This window comes from Dermacentor variabilis, chromosome 1 (assembly GCF_050947875.1).
Source record: "Dermacentor variabilis isolate Ectoservices chromosome 1, ASM5094787v1, whole genome shotgun sequence".
Lineage (NCBI taxonomy): Eukaryota > Metazoa > Arthropoda > Arachnida > Ixodida > Ixodidae > Dermacentor > Dermacentor variabilis.
The window spans coordinates 256883752-256903876 of record NC_134568.1 but is presented as its reverse complement, the minus strand read 5'-3'; the positions used below and the strand labels follow the sequence as shown (position 1 = coordinate 256903876).

Below are 20125 nucleotides of genomic sequence, written 5' to 3'. Positions count from 1 at the left end.
TGATTTCATCGACACCGCAGGAAGAAGTAATTTTCAAATTTTCGATTAATTTTTAAATTCCTGTTGCATAAAATATAATAGGGTCCATAGGAAGAAAGTTACAGCCCTGTAGGACGGGACGTTCGTTGTTAGGTGCGGGAGACGAAAATGATTGCTGTGATCCTGTAAAAGGCAGATGCTTATACTATTCTGCTGATGTTGCTGCTTTCTCTTCTGACTCTTTCTGCAGTGGAAAAATGGTAAGAAAGTGCTCAATTATGAGTGACTTCTTCATATCACACTGCTTTATCAGGACCCTGCTATATCAGGACTCTGCCTTACATAACATCTTTTTTCAACTTTAGGCTTGCTGAAATTAAACAGTAGCTGGGAAATTTCTAAGCACAAATTCTGCAAATAGAATTACAGCCACATCCCTGTGAAAGCTTTTTGTTTGTTTGTTTGTTTAACCAATTCCGTGGCCATGGACAAGCTTAGCTTGGCAATGGTACTTATGATTTTCTTGAGGTTTTCATTTTCTCACACAATGCTGTTAAGCTGCACCCATGCAAAAAAGGTTAAGATTTTGTACAAAAAATTTTGAATATTGTCTACATTTTTTTTAAAGAGTTCTGCAGTAAAAAGAAAATGGAACTACTTTTAGTCTTAAAGGATTAGAAAGACGAAAACAAAATCAAGCTGTGTCTCCTTCCTTAGCATAATGTGCAAGCAGTGCATACACCAAAATGTGATTATGTTACACATGGGAATATTGACAGTGTCACAATGGCTCAGATAGGCACTTGAACATCACATTGCACACAGCAATCAGCATCAGATTTGAAATTATTCTCAGACACATGTTTCGTGCAAAAAAAAAAAGAAAATTGTTAAAAGATTTATTATTCTTGGGAAATCCGATTAGTACCTAATAGTAGTTAGAAAGTCACTTCTATTGCTCCCAACAGAAAAAAAAACAAAACAAGCTTGAGATACACATTTAAAGCCTGTCGTTATCTTTAAACCTTGTTACCAAAGCATTAGCCTTTTTTTGCGTGTATGTTATTCTTCGTTAAAAAGTTCCTACACCATGGTTTCTTAGGAAGCAGCATCACGGTAACCGTTCTATAATTAAGCTGCTTCTATTTCTTTGTCTGCTTGTACTGCAAGATATTTCATGCAAGGCTCTTGGCAAGGCTCCCATCTTCTCATCAGTCTTTTCTTTCCTCTATGTCAAAGTGGAGTAGTCATGTATACCGATGTGTTCCCCGAGGATGAGCTTTTTGATGGTGCTGGCGACTATCAGTTTGACATCTGCAGGAACATAAAGGAGCACAATCAGTGACTCCATCACTCTGTCCAGCTAGTGATCATGCAAGACGCAACCAGGGGCTGCACAAATCATAAAAGAAGCGACAAATGAATTATTGACATCACATAGCAGGGATGGATGCATTATAAAGGCTCAGAAATTACAATGAAACAATGCAAACTCAATCCCTGTGTGTACAGCAATACCTCACGGATACTTATGGATCATATCTTTGTTTTCTTGTGAAATATTCTTTTTCTTTTTTTTTTCAACAACTCATTGAGCGAGGTTCTGCTTGTAAACCACTCTGTATCCTGGTATAACAGTCAAGCCAGTTAAACATGTCTGCCCCATTTATTGAGCTAACATGTTTGCTCCCCACTCAGGATGCACTCATGGTCTCAGGCAATACTGTTGTCACAATACCAATACTATATGTACTGCCTACTTTCCAAAGCTATTGGAGTTATTGCACTTTAGGTACGGAAAATTACAAGGAAAGCATAAGGCACATTTTATTTTTCAAATATGTTTGCTTCACACATTGATTGCAGTATGCACCTATAGAGGCTCATATCTCTGCTAAATCAAATATACTGTACATACTATTTGCCATGCATATATATACCTCGTGTATTGACTTCGTGTATTTTGTTGATATGTTGATACACCAAATGTCAAGTGCATGAGAAAGAATCGCACCAGCCCATGACTACACTCAAAACAGGCTGACGTTTAAAAGCCAAATGCAAGGAAATTTAAATGCAAGGAAAAGCCTAGTTTAAGATAGTCTTAATATAGAGGAGTCTCTTTCTGAAATATGAGCAGAAGCGTCACAAGAAGCTAGTAAAACTATTTTTGATGGTGAAACTGAAGGAAAAAAAAACTGCCACCATTACCAGTTTCCGGAAGTAACGCATGACCTCCAAGATTAGGCAGCACCCATGGCGCTCCAAGACTTCCATCACAAAGGCTAACCACCAGTTGCATACCTTGTTTGTATAGGTGCGGTTTGCAGGCTGCTACTGATAAGGAAATTATACGATTATTGGCCCTGCAGCTTTGCAGAAACTGCTTCAGTGGTACATAATGCTTATTTATAAGCAATTTAGCCAATTACAGATGCACATTTGTTTGAACTTTTGACATGGTGATGACTGTCACTGTTACCAACTTCCACTAGCTTCCTTTGGTTTCGTTGGTACAGGTCTGGACAATAATTGTATATAGTTATTGTATAGCCAGCAGATAAGCAGTATACACTAGCATAACGTCTCTTAGCAAACGGTTTGTTGGTATTACTGTTGGGTTTCAAAGAAGTGCCTCAACTTTCCTGACATGCAGAAATGACTGGAAGGGCTTCAAGCCATGTACGAGTGCACTTTTGCTTCACTACCTGTTCTGCAAACTCTTTGAAAAGGGTTGTCACTCTGCCAGGAGTTGGTAGCACAACTCTGCAGTTGTCAAACTCAAGAAACTGGAGTGGCATGCTCATCCTTCAATGCTCATCATCCTAGGACATTTTTCTCAAATGCCCTTGCCTCAGCCACAGATTAGTGGCCTATTGCCCAAAACATGTCACTCACTGCACGGTCACTATCCTCATCCTATGTGTTGTGTATTTAGCATTTCACAGATTTACTGTTATGGGATCATGGTTATGCTTCAACACTACAGTGCAGTGGCATTGATTTTTGCAAGCGTAGTTTTACTACGATGGTTTTACGCAAGTGTGAAATTATATTTTGCTTCCATGCTTTCCATGTGTGTACTCATTTCCAGTCTCATCTTTGTTCACGCATGTCTGCATTTTATCAGTTTTGGAAATAGATATCATTGTAGCATTGCAAACGCTATTGTTGTTCTGAAAATAAGAAATAAAAAAGTGAGGAGGAGAGGGAACAGTAAAAGGTTACCAAAACTTTTACAGTTTAGTACACTTACAAAAATGCTCACAATATCTACATCATACAGTCAGATTTTACAAGCTCTTCATATATGTCCTGCGGTCCTACGCATATGTGAAGTATAGCAGTAAACAGTACAATAGCAGTCATTTTCTTGGCCTTTATTCATGAATAATTTTATATGTAACAATTGGTTTGTAAGCAAAGGCACCAGACAATGCCAAATAGTTCCTATAAAGAAAAAGGTTACGTGACAACAGTGTTTTTTTTTCCGGCCAGCGATACAGGAAGGAATAACATGGGAGAACCACATTTTTACTTACGGCTCTAACTTTTTCTAACTTCTTTGTGAAAGCCTTCTCCAATTCATCATGTTCCTTTTTCAAAGAATCAAGGGCATTCTTAATTGCCTCCTCATCCTGCACAAAGTAAATGTAAACGTCAGTTCAGCAAGATGACCACCACTGCTTTCTTTCAAAGCCAATGACTTTATGAGCACATTTCATATATATATATATATATATATATATATATATATACATTCAAACCTCGGTATATCGAATTATTGCGTATATCGAACACTGGCGTAATACTTCTGCGGACAACTGCAAGGTGGAGATAAGTAATTCATAAGGGAAAATGTCCCTTTATATATATCGAACACTCTTTATATCACCTGGAAAATCGCATGCATTTAAAATGTTTTATTTCGAACGAGGTCAGACGTAAAATGGACATATACCTCACTCCGTCAACCTAGACCACGTGCGCTCTGTTGACAGGCGGTGAGCTTTCCCGCAACACGGTCGAAGATAGCGGTCCGCGATGGGCGTTCCCTGCGCACTGCACACATCGATCGCGCCGAGGGTACCATTTGAACGTAGCGGCGTACACACGAGGCGGCTTGGCTAGTTCGACCCTCCCTCCATACACGTTTCCGCCGACCAGGTTGCCCTCCTCCTCTACGCTCCTCTCCCACTCACCCCCTTAGCTTTCGGCGGCAAGCGGAACTTACGTAGCTGCAGCTTCCTGTTCCGAATGAAGTGACGCTTTGTTCTTTAGCGTTGTTTACTTTCGCGTCGCTGGAAAGGCTTTAATTGCACGAGCTGCGGTTGAAACTGTGAATGCGATTCCATCCAAGAACCACCGCCTACTGTAACCAGCGATCTGCTCGTGTTCGCTGCTTCGCGTTAACCTGCGAGGGGTTGTGGCACGAGCGACAACGTACAGTGGAATGTAGTGCCTAGGCGCTCGGAGACAACGTTACTCCTCCAAGCACCGCTATCTAGTAGCGGTGCTTGGAGATTACTGCCGTTTTTCGTGCATTTGGAAAACAGCGACCGCGAACTACTACTTCAGCGGAATACACAGCTTGTCCCCTTTGCATTCTTCTTATGGTGACTGCCACAGCTCTGCTAAGCACGCGCGGGCGTCTCACCATCGTCCAACAGCAGTCAACGCGGAAATTCCCGCGTTGACTGCTGGAGAACCATGCTTCCTGAGTTGCTTCCTGGAGGAAGCGGAAACGCCGGAACCGGATTTGGTGTGAGGGAAAAAGGCGGAGCACAACAAAGGTTGTCGCTACTTAAGAAAGCGGCGGTGGCGCGTGGATGTAGGGGGTAGGGGTTTTAAGTTCGACAACATCAACGACGCATTGCATTTGCCGCACTGACTCCTCCTAGGTGCCGCGCTGTGCGCCTGGTGCGCCTCACGCACGCCTCACGAGAGGTTTGCATACACAATGACGCGCGACAGTGCGCGATCACTGGGCTCACTCATGAACGCCTTGGCAGACGCCACTTAATATTTTGTTATTGACAGTGTTTCAAAATGCTTCGATTGACGGACGTGGAGATCGCAGCAGAGGTAGCGGCCAAACGAAGTCGCTGCCATGGTTGATCCCGCAAGCGCTGATGTTGCCCCGCTCCCGACTTCAACTGGGGCTGTAGATGTTTTGGCCCGTCTATGCCACTATCGCGGTACAATAGGGGGCACCAGCCCATCGCTTTCAGATGGTTTAGACATTTTTTACGTGATTTTATATATAGAATTCTGGCTATATTGAACTATTTTGCGATCACCGCGCTGTTTAATATATCGAGGTTCGACTGTATATACAAAGATTTTCAAGGCGATTTTACAGCTGTTCGTTCTGTATGTGGTTCCGTATATCCGCGTTCAACTGTATCTGACTGTATTGCTAGTGGTATGTTATAACCAGCACCATATTTACTCGCATAATTATCGCACTTTAAAAAAAGACAAATTGATGCTAATGCAGGCTACACTGCTGCAGTACTTTCAGCTAAGTAAATATTTTGTGTGAAGCTTCAAGTCAGAATTTACTGCGAAACGATTGGGGCACGATCGGGGATCGTTGTTCGGAGCGCGCGATTGGCCTAGACCGCGCCGATTTAGCGCGGCTGACGAAATAGGCGCGGCCTACGCTAATTGCGTGCGGCGCAATCGACCACGCACTCTTGCCTGATGAAGTCGGCGCGGCCTGGGCCATTGGCGCGCGGCGCAGCCGAACGCGCGCTCCGAACAACGATCCCCGATCGCCGTTCATTGATAGACTTGCAGAAGTTTTTGACGCGTTTTTACGTGATTTTATATATCGAATTCTAGCTATATCGAACTACTTCGCGATCGCCACGCTATTTGATATATCGAGGTTTGGCTGTATATATATATATATATATATATATATATATATATATATATATATATATATATATATATATATATATATATATATATATATATATACACACACACACATAACGCCATCCTAGAATTCGCATCTATGTTCTACAGCTATAGGTCAGTTTGACTTACGTAAATCTGTGTGCTAACATCGTCACTACACAGCTGCAACAATAGTACAGTGAACAATAAGTTTTTTGAGAAAGCTGTAAAAATCTCAGGCCTGCTCGTTGCATGGAGGCCACAGACTTCGGACCAGTGTTACTTAAGTGATCAGTTTCGGTTTAGCTTTGGGTCAAGAACAGATCAAACAAATGATTGAAAACTGCAAAGTAGTCTTGCATCCTAATCTGTGACGGATACGATACATATTGCAGATCTGCTGTGGCCTCATTTTCTGGAACAGAAGCAGCAAGTCAAACTATGGTTTGCATGAATACATAGAGGAGTAAATGAAAAGGAAATGATATTGAACTGATAATTTAGCATACGATTTTAAGTCATTTTGATGTGCTGTTGTACCCATACCATTGAGCTTCAGGTGGCAACATTTTAAGTTTTCACTCCTGCCTCTGATCTAACGTTCGAACATTACATTTTTGCTTAGAAATTCTTAGTGCAGCTAGGTTCCACTTATGTTTACAGAATGTTACTCTCTACGTATTACAGTTTAACAGTAACACACGAATGTATGGCATAAATAAGCACCCATGATTTTCAGAGTATAATTGTAGTGCATGTAGATGAGGAAGAATGTAGATCAAATTTCACAAAACCTAAATGTGGCATTTATCCAAAGGTAATGCAAAGCAACAAACGCCCATGTGAGTTCCTCAATACGAAAGTGCGACTTAATAAATTACTGTATTTACTCTATTCTAATCTACCCTTGATTGTAATGTGCATCTGATTTGCACAGGGAGAAATAGCAATTTGTTCTCGCTAAAGGAAGGGAAGATGTTGTTTTGGTTTTGGAATTGATTCCAATATGTATGTTATATTGTACTGAATTTTTCCAAAAGAAAATAAGTACACATTAGAATAGAGCAAGCACAGTGCAGGACCACCTTTCCCAGGGTGTCACTCTACCAAATGAGCTAATCAGGAAGCTGTCATAGCTGGATTGTTGGATGAGGGTAAGTTAACTGACCCCATCTCAAATCAGTAAAACAATAACATAATGAAAGACTTTGGACTAACCGCTGGTAATTCAAGTGAGGGAAGCTCGTTATCTGCATCCTTTATCTTCAGTTCAACAACCTCGAGTTCCTGCAGAAAAAAAATAACTGTTACGCTAATTGGTCTGGCATAACTGCTGAGGGAAATACGTACTAACAAAAAAAGATGCACGCACTGCTCTTCCTGTGTGTGCATAATTTCTTTAGCGCCAATTCTTCTCAACAGTAATGCAGTAAGAATTAAAGGGCAACAAAAAAGCAGGTGCCTGAATGGTACTGTAGCTAGAGCTTGCTGCCTCGTCCTTGACTCTTCCTTGGCTTCATGCTCGTACATGCAGGTTGTCTTCCACATAGGATAAAGCTTGCATTCATCAGCTTCATGTCAGTCACAAGTACATTAAAATGTAATTGAAAACATTTATTTCACTTTTTACAGGGCCTTGGTAGGGTTTTCCTCCTGGTTAGGTAAGCTGATTACATTATAGTTCATTACTCATGTTCTTTTACAGGGAAAGTTAAAGGAAGTGTTAAGCCTAGCTAGCCCTGAAATTCTCTGAAGAGTGTGTTCTGTAACCAATACAGTCACACCTCAGTCACATTTTGCAGTAATAAGTTGATTATTTGAACAGTAAATGAAGGGCAAATTAGAATTTTTAAATGTTTTGCATTGGAACTCTAGTGACATCAATATGTCGTCGAAAATGCTATTGCTTTCTTTTTTTAGCCATTGTGGCTTAGTAAATGTTCTTGAAGCTTGCTAAATGCAGTCTCTGGCTCTTTTAGAATACAATGCAGTCTATCATAACCAATAGAGGATTAACTAGGCTCTATTAGACCTCGCTAAAATCTGTAATGTCACAGTGCTCTGGTGAGGGAACTTCAATACGGCATCACCACCTGTGCTTTGTTGCGTCTTTTCTGGCTTACCAAGCTTTTTCTCACTGTAAGAGTGGCTTCCTTGGCACTGTGTTTGGGTACTAATACAGCACAAGTAATTTTCACTTCAGTGCCCCTTTAATTATACCTAATTTTACGAAATTTTTAATTTAACGAAATAATTTCAATCCTCTGGCATGCATTCATGGAGCCCAATGGGTTGAAAATCTTGTAACAACATAGTGGACTCAATGTCTTGCCTGATTTAGTGAGGCGCCACAGAGATATATGGGTGAAATATGCGTGTGCCGGGTATCAGTTCAACTGAGAGATGCCCATTGACCTGTTAAAATAGTTTGCTACACCTATGAAGGAACGCAAGACACTCTCAACATACCCACTGTCCTCGATAAGTGCACTTACAGGCAAAAATTATACCCCCCCTCCCATTTCTTAAAGCGAAGCTTTCTTTGCCTCTTCCTTCGGCTTTCCCACTGCTGCTGCTGTCTCACACACCACCTCGGGGGGAGGGGGGGGGAGGGTTCAGAGCACATATATAGATAACAGGCGCGAGTCAGAGAGTAAACGCAACAGGAGAAACTCGTTTTCACCCCACCGCATCGAATGTGCACAATCCCCTCTGGAGCTCCCTGGCCGACACCACATTAGCCACTTGACAGCTGTAATTATCCATGACTCCCCTAAGAAGCATTGCAGAAACTGCTGTGCTTCCCTTTCTACTAACATGAGAGACCGGAGGGGACCCACACAGAACTGTAGAGAGGAGAAGAAGGAAACGGAGGAGAAGAGGCAGTTCCGATACAAGTGAGGGGGGGAGGTGACTTGAGAAGGCAAGGAGACCCCACTACTATACAACAGCGGTTAGGGGGACACAGGATAAGCTTAAGTTCAAGGTACGGTACAGTATGTTGCTGCTATTTCTGAAAAAATAAATGCAATGCAAATATGTCAAGTGGGCAACTTACGCAGGGCTTGCAGAAGCAGAGCTGCATTAATTAAAGTGCACCGCAGGGTCCAGGAAACACTACAGAAGCAGTCAACCGTCAAATCAACACTTCTGTGCCCGTGCATTAGCTTTGTGGCTATGGCATTGCTAGAGGTCGTGGATTTGATCCCAATTGCGGCAGCCACATTTCGACGGGACGAAATAGAAAACGCATGTGCACTTAGATATGGGACACGTTAAAGAACATCACGGTGTCAAAATTAATCCAGAGTCCACCACTATGGCGTGCCTCATAATCCAAGTGTGGTTTTGGCACCTACAGCCCCATAATCCAATTCAACTTTAATACTTCTACCACAATGCGATGTGCCACCAATCCGATGTGCCGATAAAATATGGCGCACAACAATGCCTCAAGCAAACACCTCTCCCTGTGTGTTCTGTGTACCACGCAGACAAAGAGCAGTGGTGCACGCAATCGAACGTTTAACATCAACTCACCACTCTCGTGTTAGCCTAAACATTGAAGAAATTAAGGTTTAGCTGTCAACATCACCGCTAATTATCATCAAACGAAGCATCCAGCACGGAAAGCTTCGCTTACATCGATTTCCACAGTGCGTGGGATCTGCATAATTTTCTTTCCTTTTCATTTCATTTTCATTTTATTACCGTAAAGACCCCTTTCAGAGTATAACATAAGGGGTGGTTAACATGTATACACAAGGAAAGACAGGTGTTATGGTGAAATACAAGTTTGAACAGTTGCCAGAAATTCTGAGTGATATGTGATGGCAACGACATTGAAGGGTAGGTTGTTTCAGTCTTTGGCAGCCCGAGGAAAAAATGAAGCTTGAAAAGTGACAGTTCATGTTCAAGGACAAGAAACTTTGTTAGAGAAACTATGTTATTCATAGTAGTATAAGTTTTGCCATGGGGGCAACAAAGTTCTTGATTCAGTGAAGTACTTATGAGGCCCCACCTGCTTCGCTAAATCAAGGTTTAAATGGGTAAATCACACACACACACACACACATGCATGCACAAACATACAAACAAAAACTGTGTTAAAGACAGCAAATCACCCAAGGAAACAAGTGGTAGTGTGTCATCCACGTGGTATAGCACAGAAATGCTGCATTGAGCCAGCAATCTTGGAGGTCATGTTATGTTGTGTGCTACCACCCTGGTAACCTTAGAGGACTAAATAGTGAGGGCATGACACTCCTGCAAATCATGCTAACAAGTGCACCAGTGAGGTTTTCTGCAGTAAAATACAATCACCATATCTAAACTGTTTTTTTTTTCTCATTCAAAAGCACTGTCTGTTATTATGAGTATAGTTGCTGTATACAGTTACAAGCGCAACTCAAATAGATTTCTTCCTAACAAACACTGACTGAAGAGATAAATTCCGGTGTTCTTGACACGTCAGTAAGTGACCACCAACCCATATACCTTGCTTTGGCTAGACAACTGAAAAAAAGAACAATGCTTTTCCGCAAATAAAATTTCAACAAATAAATTCTTATTCACTCTTGTCTTTCCGAGATGAAATTAACTCATTAATTTGGGAGGACATGTTGTCGTCTTTTTCCCCTGATGTAGCGTACAACTATTTAATAAAGATTTTATGCTCGGTATATAAAAAGCACTTTCCATATAATACTCTGAAAAAACCTCTTTATGATGTTTTCCTTACAGGATATGATCCAGCTGCTTTCAAGGCTTTCAAAGTATACCGAAATAATCTGACTAAACTCCGGAGACAATATAAACACTGCTATTATTTTACTTTTTGTTTGATGGCGCGGTAAACGAGAAAAAGATGTGGAACAAACTAAATGCTATAACATCTGCAAGGCGACCGGAGAACAACATTGATGAGCTTACGATATGTAATAAAGTGTACAACGGAATTGAAGTGGCTAACAAATTCAATGAGCATTTTACTACTCTAGAAAATAGTACATATGATGCCGAAGCTCTAAACTATCTGACCCTTTCCACACAGAATTCCCTATTTGCCACACCAACAAGTGAACATAAGGTAATTAACATACAACACACATATTCAATCTTGCTTTAAGTAAGGGTACTTTTCCTCAATGTATGAACACTGCCAAAGTAACTGTAATATATAAGGGATGAGAGAAAAACAATCTGGGTAATTAAAGGCCAATTTCAATATTGCCAGTGTTCTCAAAGAGACTAGAAAAAATTATCTTTATTAGACTGCCGAGATTTTTTGATGAACATCTGATTATAACACCATCGCAGTTCGGTTTCAGGCCTGGCCTCTCAACCCAATGTGCATTGCTTCATCAAAAGGAATTATTATTAAAAAATATAGAAGTGAAAAGATTAACGTTAGGTGTTTTCATAGATTTCTCAAAGGCTTTCGATACTATAAACCATGTAACATTACTGCAAAAATTAAAATGCTATGGCATTCGCGTGTCGTGTTAAATTTAATTCAGAGTTACTTGACCAATTTGCACCAGTGTGTATCGATTAATAAAGAACTGTCCGCACTAGCAAAAATTAGACATGGCATACCGCAGGGTAGTATACTTGGCCCACTTTTGTTTATCACTTTTATAAACGACATCGTAAGAGTACAGTTCAATAGAATATGTTATTTATGCAGATGACACCAGTTTCTTCTTTTCTGGAATTAATGTTGATAATATCATAGCATTGGCAAATGACACACTAAGTAGACTGTACACTTGGACGGTAAAAAACTCTTTACAAATAAACTGTTCCAAGACAAAAGCTGTTCTTTTCCGAGCCAAATCTACAACATGCCCTATGCTCAATTCTTTATACCTAAATAATGTTAAAATAGAATTATCTTCCTTTGCAAAAACATTGGGAGTTGTATTTCATGAATACATGTCCTGAGAGCACCACGCCAATTACATAAGAAATAAACTTTGTAAAGTAGTAGGAATCCTAAAAAAATCTCATCGCATATTACCAGAACAGCAAAAACTTATTAAACATAATGCCCTATGTATTGCACATCTGCATTACTGTCATCTAATTTGGGGTACGGGGACCAAGAAATCATTACATAACTTAATAATATTGCAAAAGAACACCATACATTGCATTGCAGGTATACCATAAAATGTGCATAAGTCCGAACCATTTGCAAGATTAAGATTTTAAAAATTGAGACTTTCTACGAATAATATCTCTTAACGACATTTAAATCAGAACTGATCGATAACAGCCGCCACACACGTACATTAGCAAACTTAACTCTAAATTCCTCTGTGCATTCAACAAGACACTGTTCACTGGCACACTCCATGGCCGCATACAAACTATGGATCACAGCTACTACAGTATTGCCTACCTAATGTACTAAATAAATTCAATCTAACAGATTACAATTTACGTGCAATGTCTAAAAATTCAATTTTAAATATGGTGCCTTTAAATGCTTCTTTCTGATATAATTATGACATCTTGAGTATTTATATGTTATATTTTAAAATTATGATTCCAAATTTTGCATGCGACTGACTCACTTTTATGTACCGCAGTTTGCTGCTTTGTGCCAAGGGGCTGGTGGGGCTAGTCAAGCTGCAAGTATGCAGCTTTTACCCTGCCACCATAAATGGTACGTACATTCTGTTGTGGTACAAGTGTACTGATGTGGTGAAATAAACCAAATCTCAAATATATAATTAATATAAGTACTGTTAGATGCTCCCTTTGGGGAGCATATACAATAACTCTAATTGTCAGTGGCAGATCACTATGCATCAATTAGAAACATCATCAAGAAAAAGGAGGCTCGACCCATGTTTCTACAGTGCTGGTGCAAATATTATCCAACGTTTGCGTCACCTTCGTGCTTACAAAAGTTCTGTCCTCAGTAAAAGTGAATCATCCGGACACTTCCGAGCCATTAATCCACCACTTCAGCTTGGGTTAGTGTCTGCCTTTAAAACGCTTTTAAATAATGCATGGCTTGTATTACAAAGAATGTTTCAAAGAGCTTTCTTGAAATTTTTGAAATCTAGGCCAGTTGTACTTGTGTCAAATGAAAACATCCACTGCCAAGAAGCCAACAACAGAGTTGACAGTGAAACAGGAGACAGTGTGTACCTTGGAGATGGCGAGGATGTTGGAAAACTCTGTGAGTTTCTTGTTGCTGCCTTGATGTTCCTGAAAGGGTCAACAATGAATAAGTCACTGAGCATGTACAATTGCAGGATTTCGCAGTGCGCATGTGACTTGTCCAGGTAAAGGCAGCTTTAAAACACGTATAATCAGGACTCTATCATTTTCAATTACATAAAGCGTGCCTTACCTTCAGTGTGGTCAGTTTTGACCTGTATCTTTTCTCGAGTGTTTTCCAATCACTCAGTTTCAATTCATCATCAGCTACTTTGTCTTTGTTTTTGTTGACCACCTCTGACCTTTGTAGCATGGATGAGCAACAGTAAGTAACACCTTTATTGAAATGATGTTCTAGCCACTGCCTAAGTTAAAGCAAGTTTTTAGCACTACAGGTGATGCTCCATAGTGTGGGTGAGACGTTCAATATTTTTCACACTGGCTTGCAGGTCAGACTGCTGGACCTGCAGTTCATCATGTTTTTGACAAAGCCTTAGAAGCTTTTCTTGAAATCTGTGGTATAAAAAGTGAGAGATTGGCATTCAGATAAGGCATCTCCAGTGTAGAAGTTGAACAGTTTGTGTGTTCACTTGTGATAGTAACTATTGATTAGGTGTGCTATACATCCACGTTGCTTTTTTTTTTTTTATCAAGCTTTAAATGACTGCAACTTCCTTAGAGCAGTGCGTTCAGATCAATAAAAATACTGCCCCTTGTTGGCTGGCTGTCTAAGTCTGCCAATTGTACATTATTGAAGGTTTACCTGGAAAAAACCCTAATTACCATAATCCATTGCAGTGTCATTGCCACAGGGAATAGTGTAACTTTCTCACCTTTCCGTTTCCAAATGAGGACAGTCTAGAAGTGTCCCTGCTTGTGCCAGTTGCTTAAGGGTTCTGCATGTTTCTTCAGGCAGTTGTTCTGGTGCGATGTTTCCAGCTCGAAGAATAGCTTCTAAGCGTTCAGCTGTAGCGCAAGCATCATCCATTATAATAAATCAGAGTGCACTTTTGCAGAATTCCGCAATCCAATTAAATCCAAGTTGAGGCTTGCTCTTTCTACCATAAAATAGTAGGCCCTCATTATAATGAAATTTGTGTTATTCAAAATGTTGCTTTATTACCAATCGGAGTGCATGCAATTTTAGACTGTATCATTTGAAGTGGAGCAGCACTGGGCAATGCTTAATGCGAAATGAGAAATCGGCACAAGGTTGCTCGATGCAGGAGACTTTATGAGCCTTTGTGTTTCTTCGTATGAAATTGGAGGGGCAAAGAGCTGTGATCTTCCACCACATGGTGGCAGGTCTTTGGGACTAACAATATCACGTGATGATAACAGACAGATGACACAGCTGCTCACGCATGTTGGAAAAATTTCACCATTGTGACGTCGGCACTATTGACTGTGGTTTATTTCAATAAAATGTGTTACGTCCCTGCGCTGTTGGAACGCAAGTTCCACCTTACTTTGGGTTTTTAAAGCCTTTTCACTTTTAACAAAACACTCCTTATAACAAAGTACAGTTCCTGTCCTGATGACTTTGTTAAAGTAAGGATCTACTGTATCAATAGTTTGTTCTGTAAGAAACCTTATTTTCTTGGCTCACCAATAGGAATTGCTTTGCTTGATTGCATCAGAATCTTACTTATTTTGTCACCACGACATGGCTATCATGTCGTGGTGACATGGTGTTATCTGTACAGCTGACAATGTAATAAGGAAGAAGTTCATCTCTCTCTCTCTCTCTCTCTCTCTCTCTCTCTCTATATATATATATATATATATATATATATATATATATATATATATATATATATATATATATATATATATATATATATATATCACAGAGCATCCTGATCATGAGAAGGAAATTTACAAAAGAATAAAAAAAGGTTGGAACGCATATGGTAGGCATTAGCAAATCCTGACTGGGAGCTAACTACTATCATTAAAAAGTGTACAATCTTTGCATTCTACTGGTGCTAACATATGGGGCAAGAAACTTGGAGGTTAACTAATAAGCTCGAGAACAAGTTAAGGACTATGCAAAGAGCAATGAAGTGAAAAATGTTAGGCATAATGTTAAGAGACAGGAAGAGAATGGCGTGGATCAGAGAGCAAATGGGAATAGCCGATATTCTAGTTGACATTAAGAGAAAAAAAATGGAGCTGGGCAGGCCATGTATTGTGTAGGGTAGATAATGGGTGGACCATTAGATTTACACAATGGATGCCAAGGGAAGGGAAGCGCAGTCGAGGATGGCAGAAAACTGGGTGGTATCATGAAATTTGTAAATTTGCAGGCACAAGTTGGAATGGGCTACCGTAAGACAGGGGAATTTGGAGATCGGAGTGAACGGCCTTTGTCCCTTTGTCCTGCAGTGGACATAAAAATAGGTAGGCTGATTGTGTGTGTGTGTATATATATATATATATATAGATAGAGAGAGAGAGAGAGAGAGAGAGAGAGAGAGAGAGAGAGATGAACTTCTTCCTTATCTGTACATTGCCGTCAGCGGTATGTCTTTCCTTTGAAGTGCCAGTGTGTGTGATTATCAACATTGTGGACTGCACTGTGTGTTCACCAAGCCTCTTCATTTGAGTAAGAGGCTGTATACACTATCCCAATATATATATTGCGATAGAAATGGCTATGTGGGATTAAATCATGTGAAGCCATTGGCTAGTTCTTTATTAATTTTCAGGTGGGAACAGCGCTAAAGACACAAACACAGCTGCACTCTAAGAAAAGTTTACACCCTTTGAGCCGTGTCTTGCCAGACAACAATAAACATCATCTGTCTTGTCCTCATTTCCTTTCTTTAATGCTGCGAGCCCGGCACTTCCCAGTAACGAACGACATGCGTGTTATCAGCATGACATAGCATTGCCAACAGGAAAGTAGTGGGCTCGGCGTTTTCAAGAAAGGAAATGCAAGTAAGGCAGATGACGATTATTGTTGTGTGGCAGATATACACCCCAGGGGGTGTAAACTATTTTAGAGTGTGAAGGCACATGAAAAATGACATGTTGCACTGTCTATCAACTGATCTATTATAGCAACAAAAAAGCATTTAAATATGCTAAAGTGAGTCATCAAAAGTACAAAAAGGGGCAGGGATTGGTCATCCTTACCCTGCGGTAAATGCATGTGGTCATGGGTTAGCAGATAAATATACAGTTTCCTTGTCGATAATGTGAAGTGTGCTAACACTTCACATTTTTCAAATTTAGGCTACCACCCATACTTCTTACTTCTTCTTACAGCTAGTTGGCCACTGACTGCTTTTGTCACGTAATGTCACAGCATATATGCTACTAGGTTTTGGTTTGCTTTCAATCTTATACCTTGCCATCAGAAATATTCAGTGTCACTTATAAATATACACACCACAAAATATAATATCTACTTAGCTGTTGTTCAGATTAGATTGATATCAAGCACAGTTGATTCTGCAAAATTTTGTCCTTATGTCTTTTCCCACTCATCTGGCATTTAGCAATACCTTCAGTGCAGGAGAAAAGGGGGGGGGGGGTCTCGCTCGTTTTCTCTTTATATATATATATATATATATATATATATATATATATATATATATATATATATATATATATATATATATATATATATATATATATATATGCCTTCTATGAAAGGGGGGTGTTAGGGCCAGGTGTGTGTATACAAATCACTGAAGTGATCTCACTGGCAAACTTTCTGACTGGTGTTGCAGAAGTCTCGGGACGCGGTAGCGCTGACCTTGGCGCCACTTGTTTGCGGCTGGACGTAATTATACTTATTCAATCGTGTTTTTTACTAGTTGTAACAACGTGTCATTATTCCGAATTATTGGCGGCGCCTCCAGGACACCAAAGCGGAAACGGGGACATCAAAGCTAGAACCCGGACTGGTCCGCGGGTTGGGGCTCGCCGATGGCGGCGCGTGCCAAGGTTGTATAAGATCGGCAAATTTTTTATGCCAACACCCCCGGGCACGCTTCGGCCTCCGCGGCCCCAACCACGGGCCGCCCTGCTTCCACCTTTGATTCCCCCGCCACCCCTTTCTTGCCCTGGAAATACTGCGCCGCCTCCTTTATTACAATAAATCTTAGGTGCTCTCCTGGGGCCTCCGTTTGCTGGTTACATGTGCCCTCCTGGAGCAATACTTGGGAAAAATACAATCTATCTTCGCAACGAAAAAGACGGCCCGCAACTTATACAACACACCAGTCAGAACCGTGCCATATCTCACTTTCAGTGGAGGCTGTCTGATGCCCGTCAGTGAAGCGTCGGACCAGACGCGTCCGCGAAAAATTAATTGAGCCAGAATACGGCTTCTACAACTATTGGCACTAGTGAACTAGAACATTCAAACAATGCGCTACCTTTCTCGATGAAAAACTTGGACCTTGCTTCCAGAGCTTTGATTTGGTCGTGTGCTTCCGCCTCTGTAGCTTCTTGTAGACTCATCAGCTTGCGCAAAGCGATGAACGTTTTCTCGTCCATACTGAAATTTAGGTCTTTTTGGAGCATCTTATGAAGCCAGGCTTTTACCTGAAAGTAGAACCGGAGAGTCAACTTACAACACGTAGCACGTTTATCGTTGCAAGTACAAGTAAATAGCAAACCTGTTTCGCTTGCTCCTCCTGTGAAGCACCTTCAGCTTCTTCAGAACTGCTGGCCATCGTTTGGAACAGCTGGAACAGATATTACTTTTCTCTTACTCGACAGCGATCATATATTTACGTTCTTGCGTAAGCAGCTAGTGCTAATGCAGGGCGCCTGCTACTATACGAAGAAAACTCGCTGTCGGTTATATGTCGGTTAAACTCGCTGTCGGAACCTATATATAAACGGTTCCGACGATGATGATAGCTGTGTCTATGGACAAAAAAAGAATAGAAGCCTGTAATTATTTTTACGTACGGAGTATTTTAATACTTGAGCAGCAAAGCTTTTTTTTAAACATCCAATGACACTTGCTTGATTCAAAGGCGCTGTACTTTATTTAGCTTCAAGCAGCTTCAGGTCTATGTATCCAGCATTACGTTAGCATGCGCATTCGTAAATAAAATTGTCGTGGCGTCACTTTGTGGAGTTGGCAAGGTCGCATAAAAAGGGAGATGTATTAAGGCGAAAGCCTTCGATCTCTATGTTTCAAGGTCGCGTTGTGAGGTACAAAAAATATCACGTGACCCAGGAAGGCCAGAAGCGAACCAAAGCATATCCAGCCGTGTGTAAGGGATTATTAATTATTAGCGAAGTTAATTAATGATTGATTAATGATTGGATTAAGGTGCATGAAGGAGTATTAAGGTCGATTGAGGTGTATTAAGGAGGACTAAGGTGAATAACAGCAGGTTTTACTATATTCCGTTGCATACATAGCAGTCAACGCTGCAGAAGCTACGCAAGAAGTTCGGTCAAGAAAAGTTATTACTCAGTGCGTTCCGTCCATGCTTCGCTGGGCGCCAACAGCGTTCGCTCGCACGAGCATGCACGTGAGGCTCCTCGCGACTTGTTGCAAATAAAAAACCCGAAAAAAAATGACCTAAGACGACGCTTAGGTTCTTTGCGGAGGCGAAAAAAAGTTAGCGGGGCAGAATACTCTAATCATTGCGGGCGACTTTAACGCCAAGAGTCCGAGATGGGGCTATACTAACGAGGACAAAAAGGGGCGCGGCATCTTCACGGCGGCAGAGAACGTACGTACAGGGTGCGAGCTGCTAACCGACGAGAACAAACCGACCAGGCAGGGGAATAGCGTCAGTCCAGACACGAGTCCCGACCTAACCTTTATCAGGGGCGCCAAACAAGCGGAGTGGGAAAACCTGCTCTAGAACCTTGGGAGCGACCATCACATAATAAGGATCAGCACGGTGGCGGACAACGTCCGGAGGAAGATTGGCACGGCTCGGCTGATGGACTGGGACGCCTTTAGAGCACACTGCAAGCAGCTCGAAGGCAGCATCGTTTCGGAGGAAGAGTGGAGCCAACAACTCAGGCGAATCCAAGACCTATACACGAAGGAAGTAGACAGGACGGAACAGACGCCGGAGGTGGACAAGCGGCTCCTCAGGCTATGGGAGGCGAGACGCGGGCTCACCAAGGGGTGGAAGAGACAGAAACTCAACAAAAAGCTAAAAAAGAAAATTGCGGACATCACCAAGCAAACGGAGGAGTACGCGACGCAGCTGGCCAGACAGGGGTGGCAGCAATTTAGCAATTCGCTAAACGGCACCCTCAGTACGGCCAGGACGTGGCAGATCCTCAAGGCCCTCATGGACCCGAGCAAAAGCAAATCCGAAGGCAGCAAGTCGATACAGAGGCTAGTCCACCAGTACGAAGACATGGACGAACAACTCCTTGAGGAAGTCCGGGTCAAATGCTACGGCAAAGACCAGGTCGAGAGCTACAAGGAAGAATACCGCGGCGAAGAAAACCCTACCACGGACCGACCCATCATGAGAGAAGAGGTCGTCGAGGCGATAAGATCGGCCACCAAGAACACGGCGGCGGGGGCGGACAAAATCCGGAACTCGCTAATCAGAAATGTCGGGGACGAGGCCATCGACCAACTGACGGCCTCCCTCAACAAGCTCTGGCAAGAAGGAAGAGTTCCGGCGGAGTGGAAACACGCCGTCGTCGTAATGATTCAGAAGCCAGGGAAGAAACTCCAAATAGAAAATCTCAGGCCGATATCCCTAACGTCGTGACTGGGCAAGCTGTACGACAAAGTGATCACGAAGAGAATCCAGTCGCACTTGGAAAACGAGCGATGGTACCTGGACAGCAGATACGGGTTCAGAGCCAACCTCTCAACGCAAGACGTGCTGCTCCAACTCAAGGAGGAAGTGCTCGAGACGATGCTGAAAACGGGCGGAAACGTCGTCATGGCCCTCGACATAAAGGGGGCCTTCGACAACGTGAGCCGCGCGGCCATCATGGAGGGCATCAACAACACCAACTGCGGGAAGAGAGTGCACGATTACGTCAGGGACTTCCTGAGCACTAGAACGGCGACGGTGGGACTGGGCGAACTGAGAAGCAACGTCTT

The 20125-nt window shown here is 41.8% G+C and overlaps 2 protein-coding genes across 9 annotated transcripts in view; one reads left to right on the top strand and one right to left on the bottom strand.

Annotated features, from left to right (window-relative positions):
• Positions 1–861: 861 nt before the first annotated feature.
• On the bottom strand, positions 862–18426 carry LOC142562270 (uncharacterized). 2 transcript variants are annotated; one of them, XM_075673506.1, is made up of 9 exons: positions 17697–18426; positions 17454–17622; positions 13896–14028; positions 13456–13575; positions 13256–13364; positions 13051–13110; positions 7105–7173; positions 3522–3617; positions 862–1293 (listed from the first exon to the last, which is right to left on the bottom strand). In XM_075673506.1, exons 1-9 carry the CDS (start codon positions 17751–17753, stop codon positions 1282–1284), a joined length of 825 nt encoding a protein of 274 aa, XP_075529621.1. In that variant the 5' UTR covers positions 17754–18426; the 3' UTR covers positions 862–1281. The 2 variants fall into 2 exon arrangements, with proteins under 2 accessions (XP_075529621.1, XP_075529623.1); XM_075673508.1 differs by lacking the exon at positions 7105–7173.
• LOC142562296 (uncharacterized) overlaps positions 4230–20125 on the top strand; it is a 33320-nt gene continuing 17424 nt past the window's right edge. For 2 of the 7 annotated variants that reach the window (XR_012823896.1, XM_075673510.1), the window contains exons 1-3: positions 4230–4743; positions 7519–7547; positions 12483–12559. Coding sequence is in view for 4 of the 7 variants with exons in the window: in XM_075673510.1 (XP_075529625.1) it covers positions 4690–4743; positions 7519–7547; positions 12483–12559 (160 nt within the window). In the remaining 3 variants the exon portion in view is untranslated. Of the gene's footprint in view, positions 4744–4899; positions 5178–5985; positions 7041–7518; positions 7548–10629; positions 11819–12482; positions 12560–13372; positions 13388–20125 lie in introns of those variants that run through there. The other 5 variants (XM_075673509.1, XM_075673511.1, XM_075673512.1 and 2 more) reach the window with 5 other exon arrangements.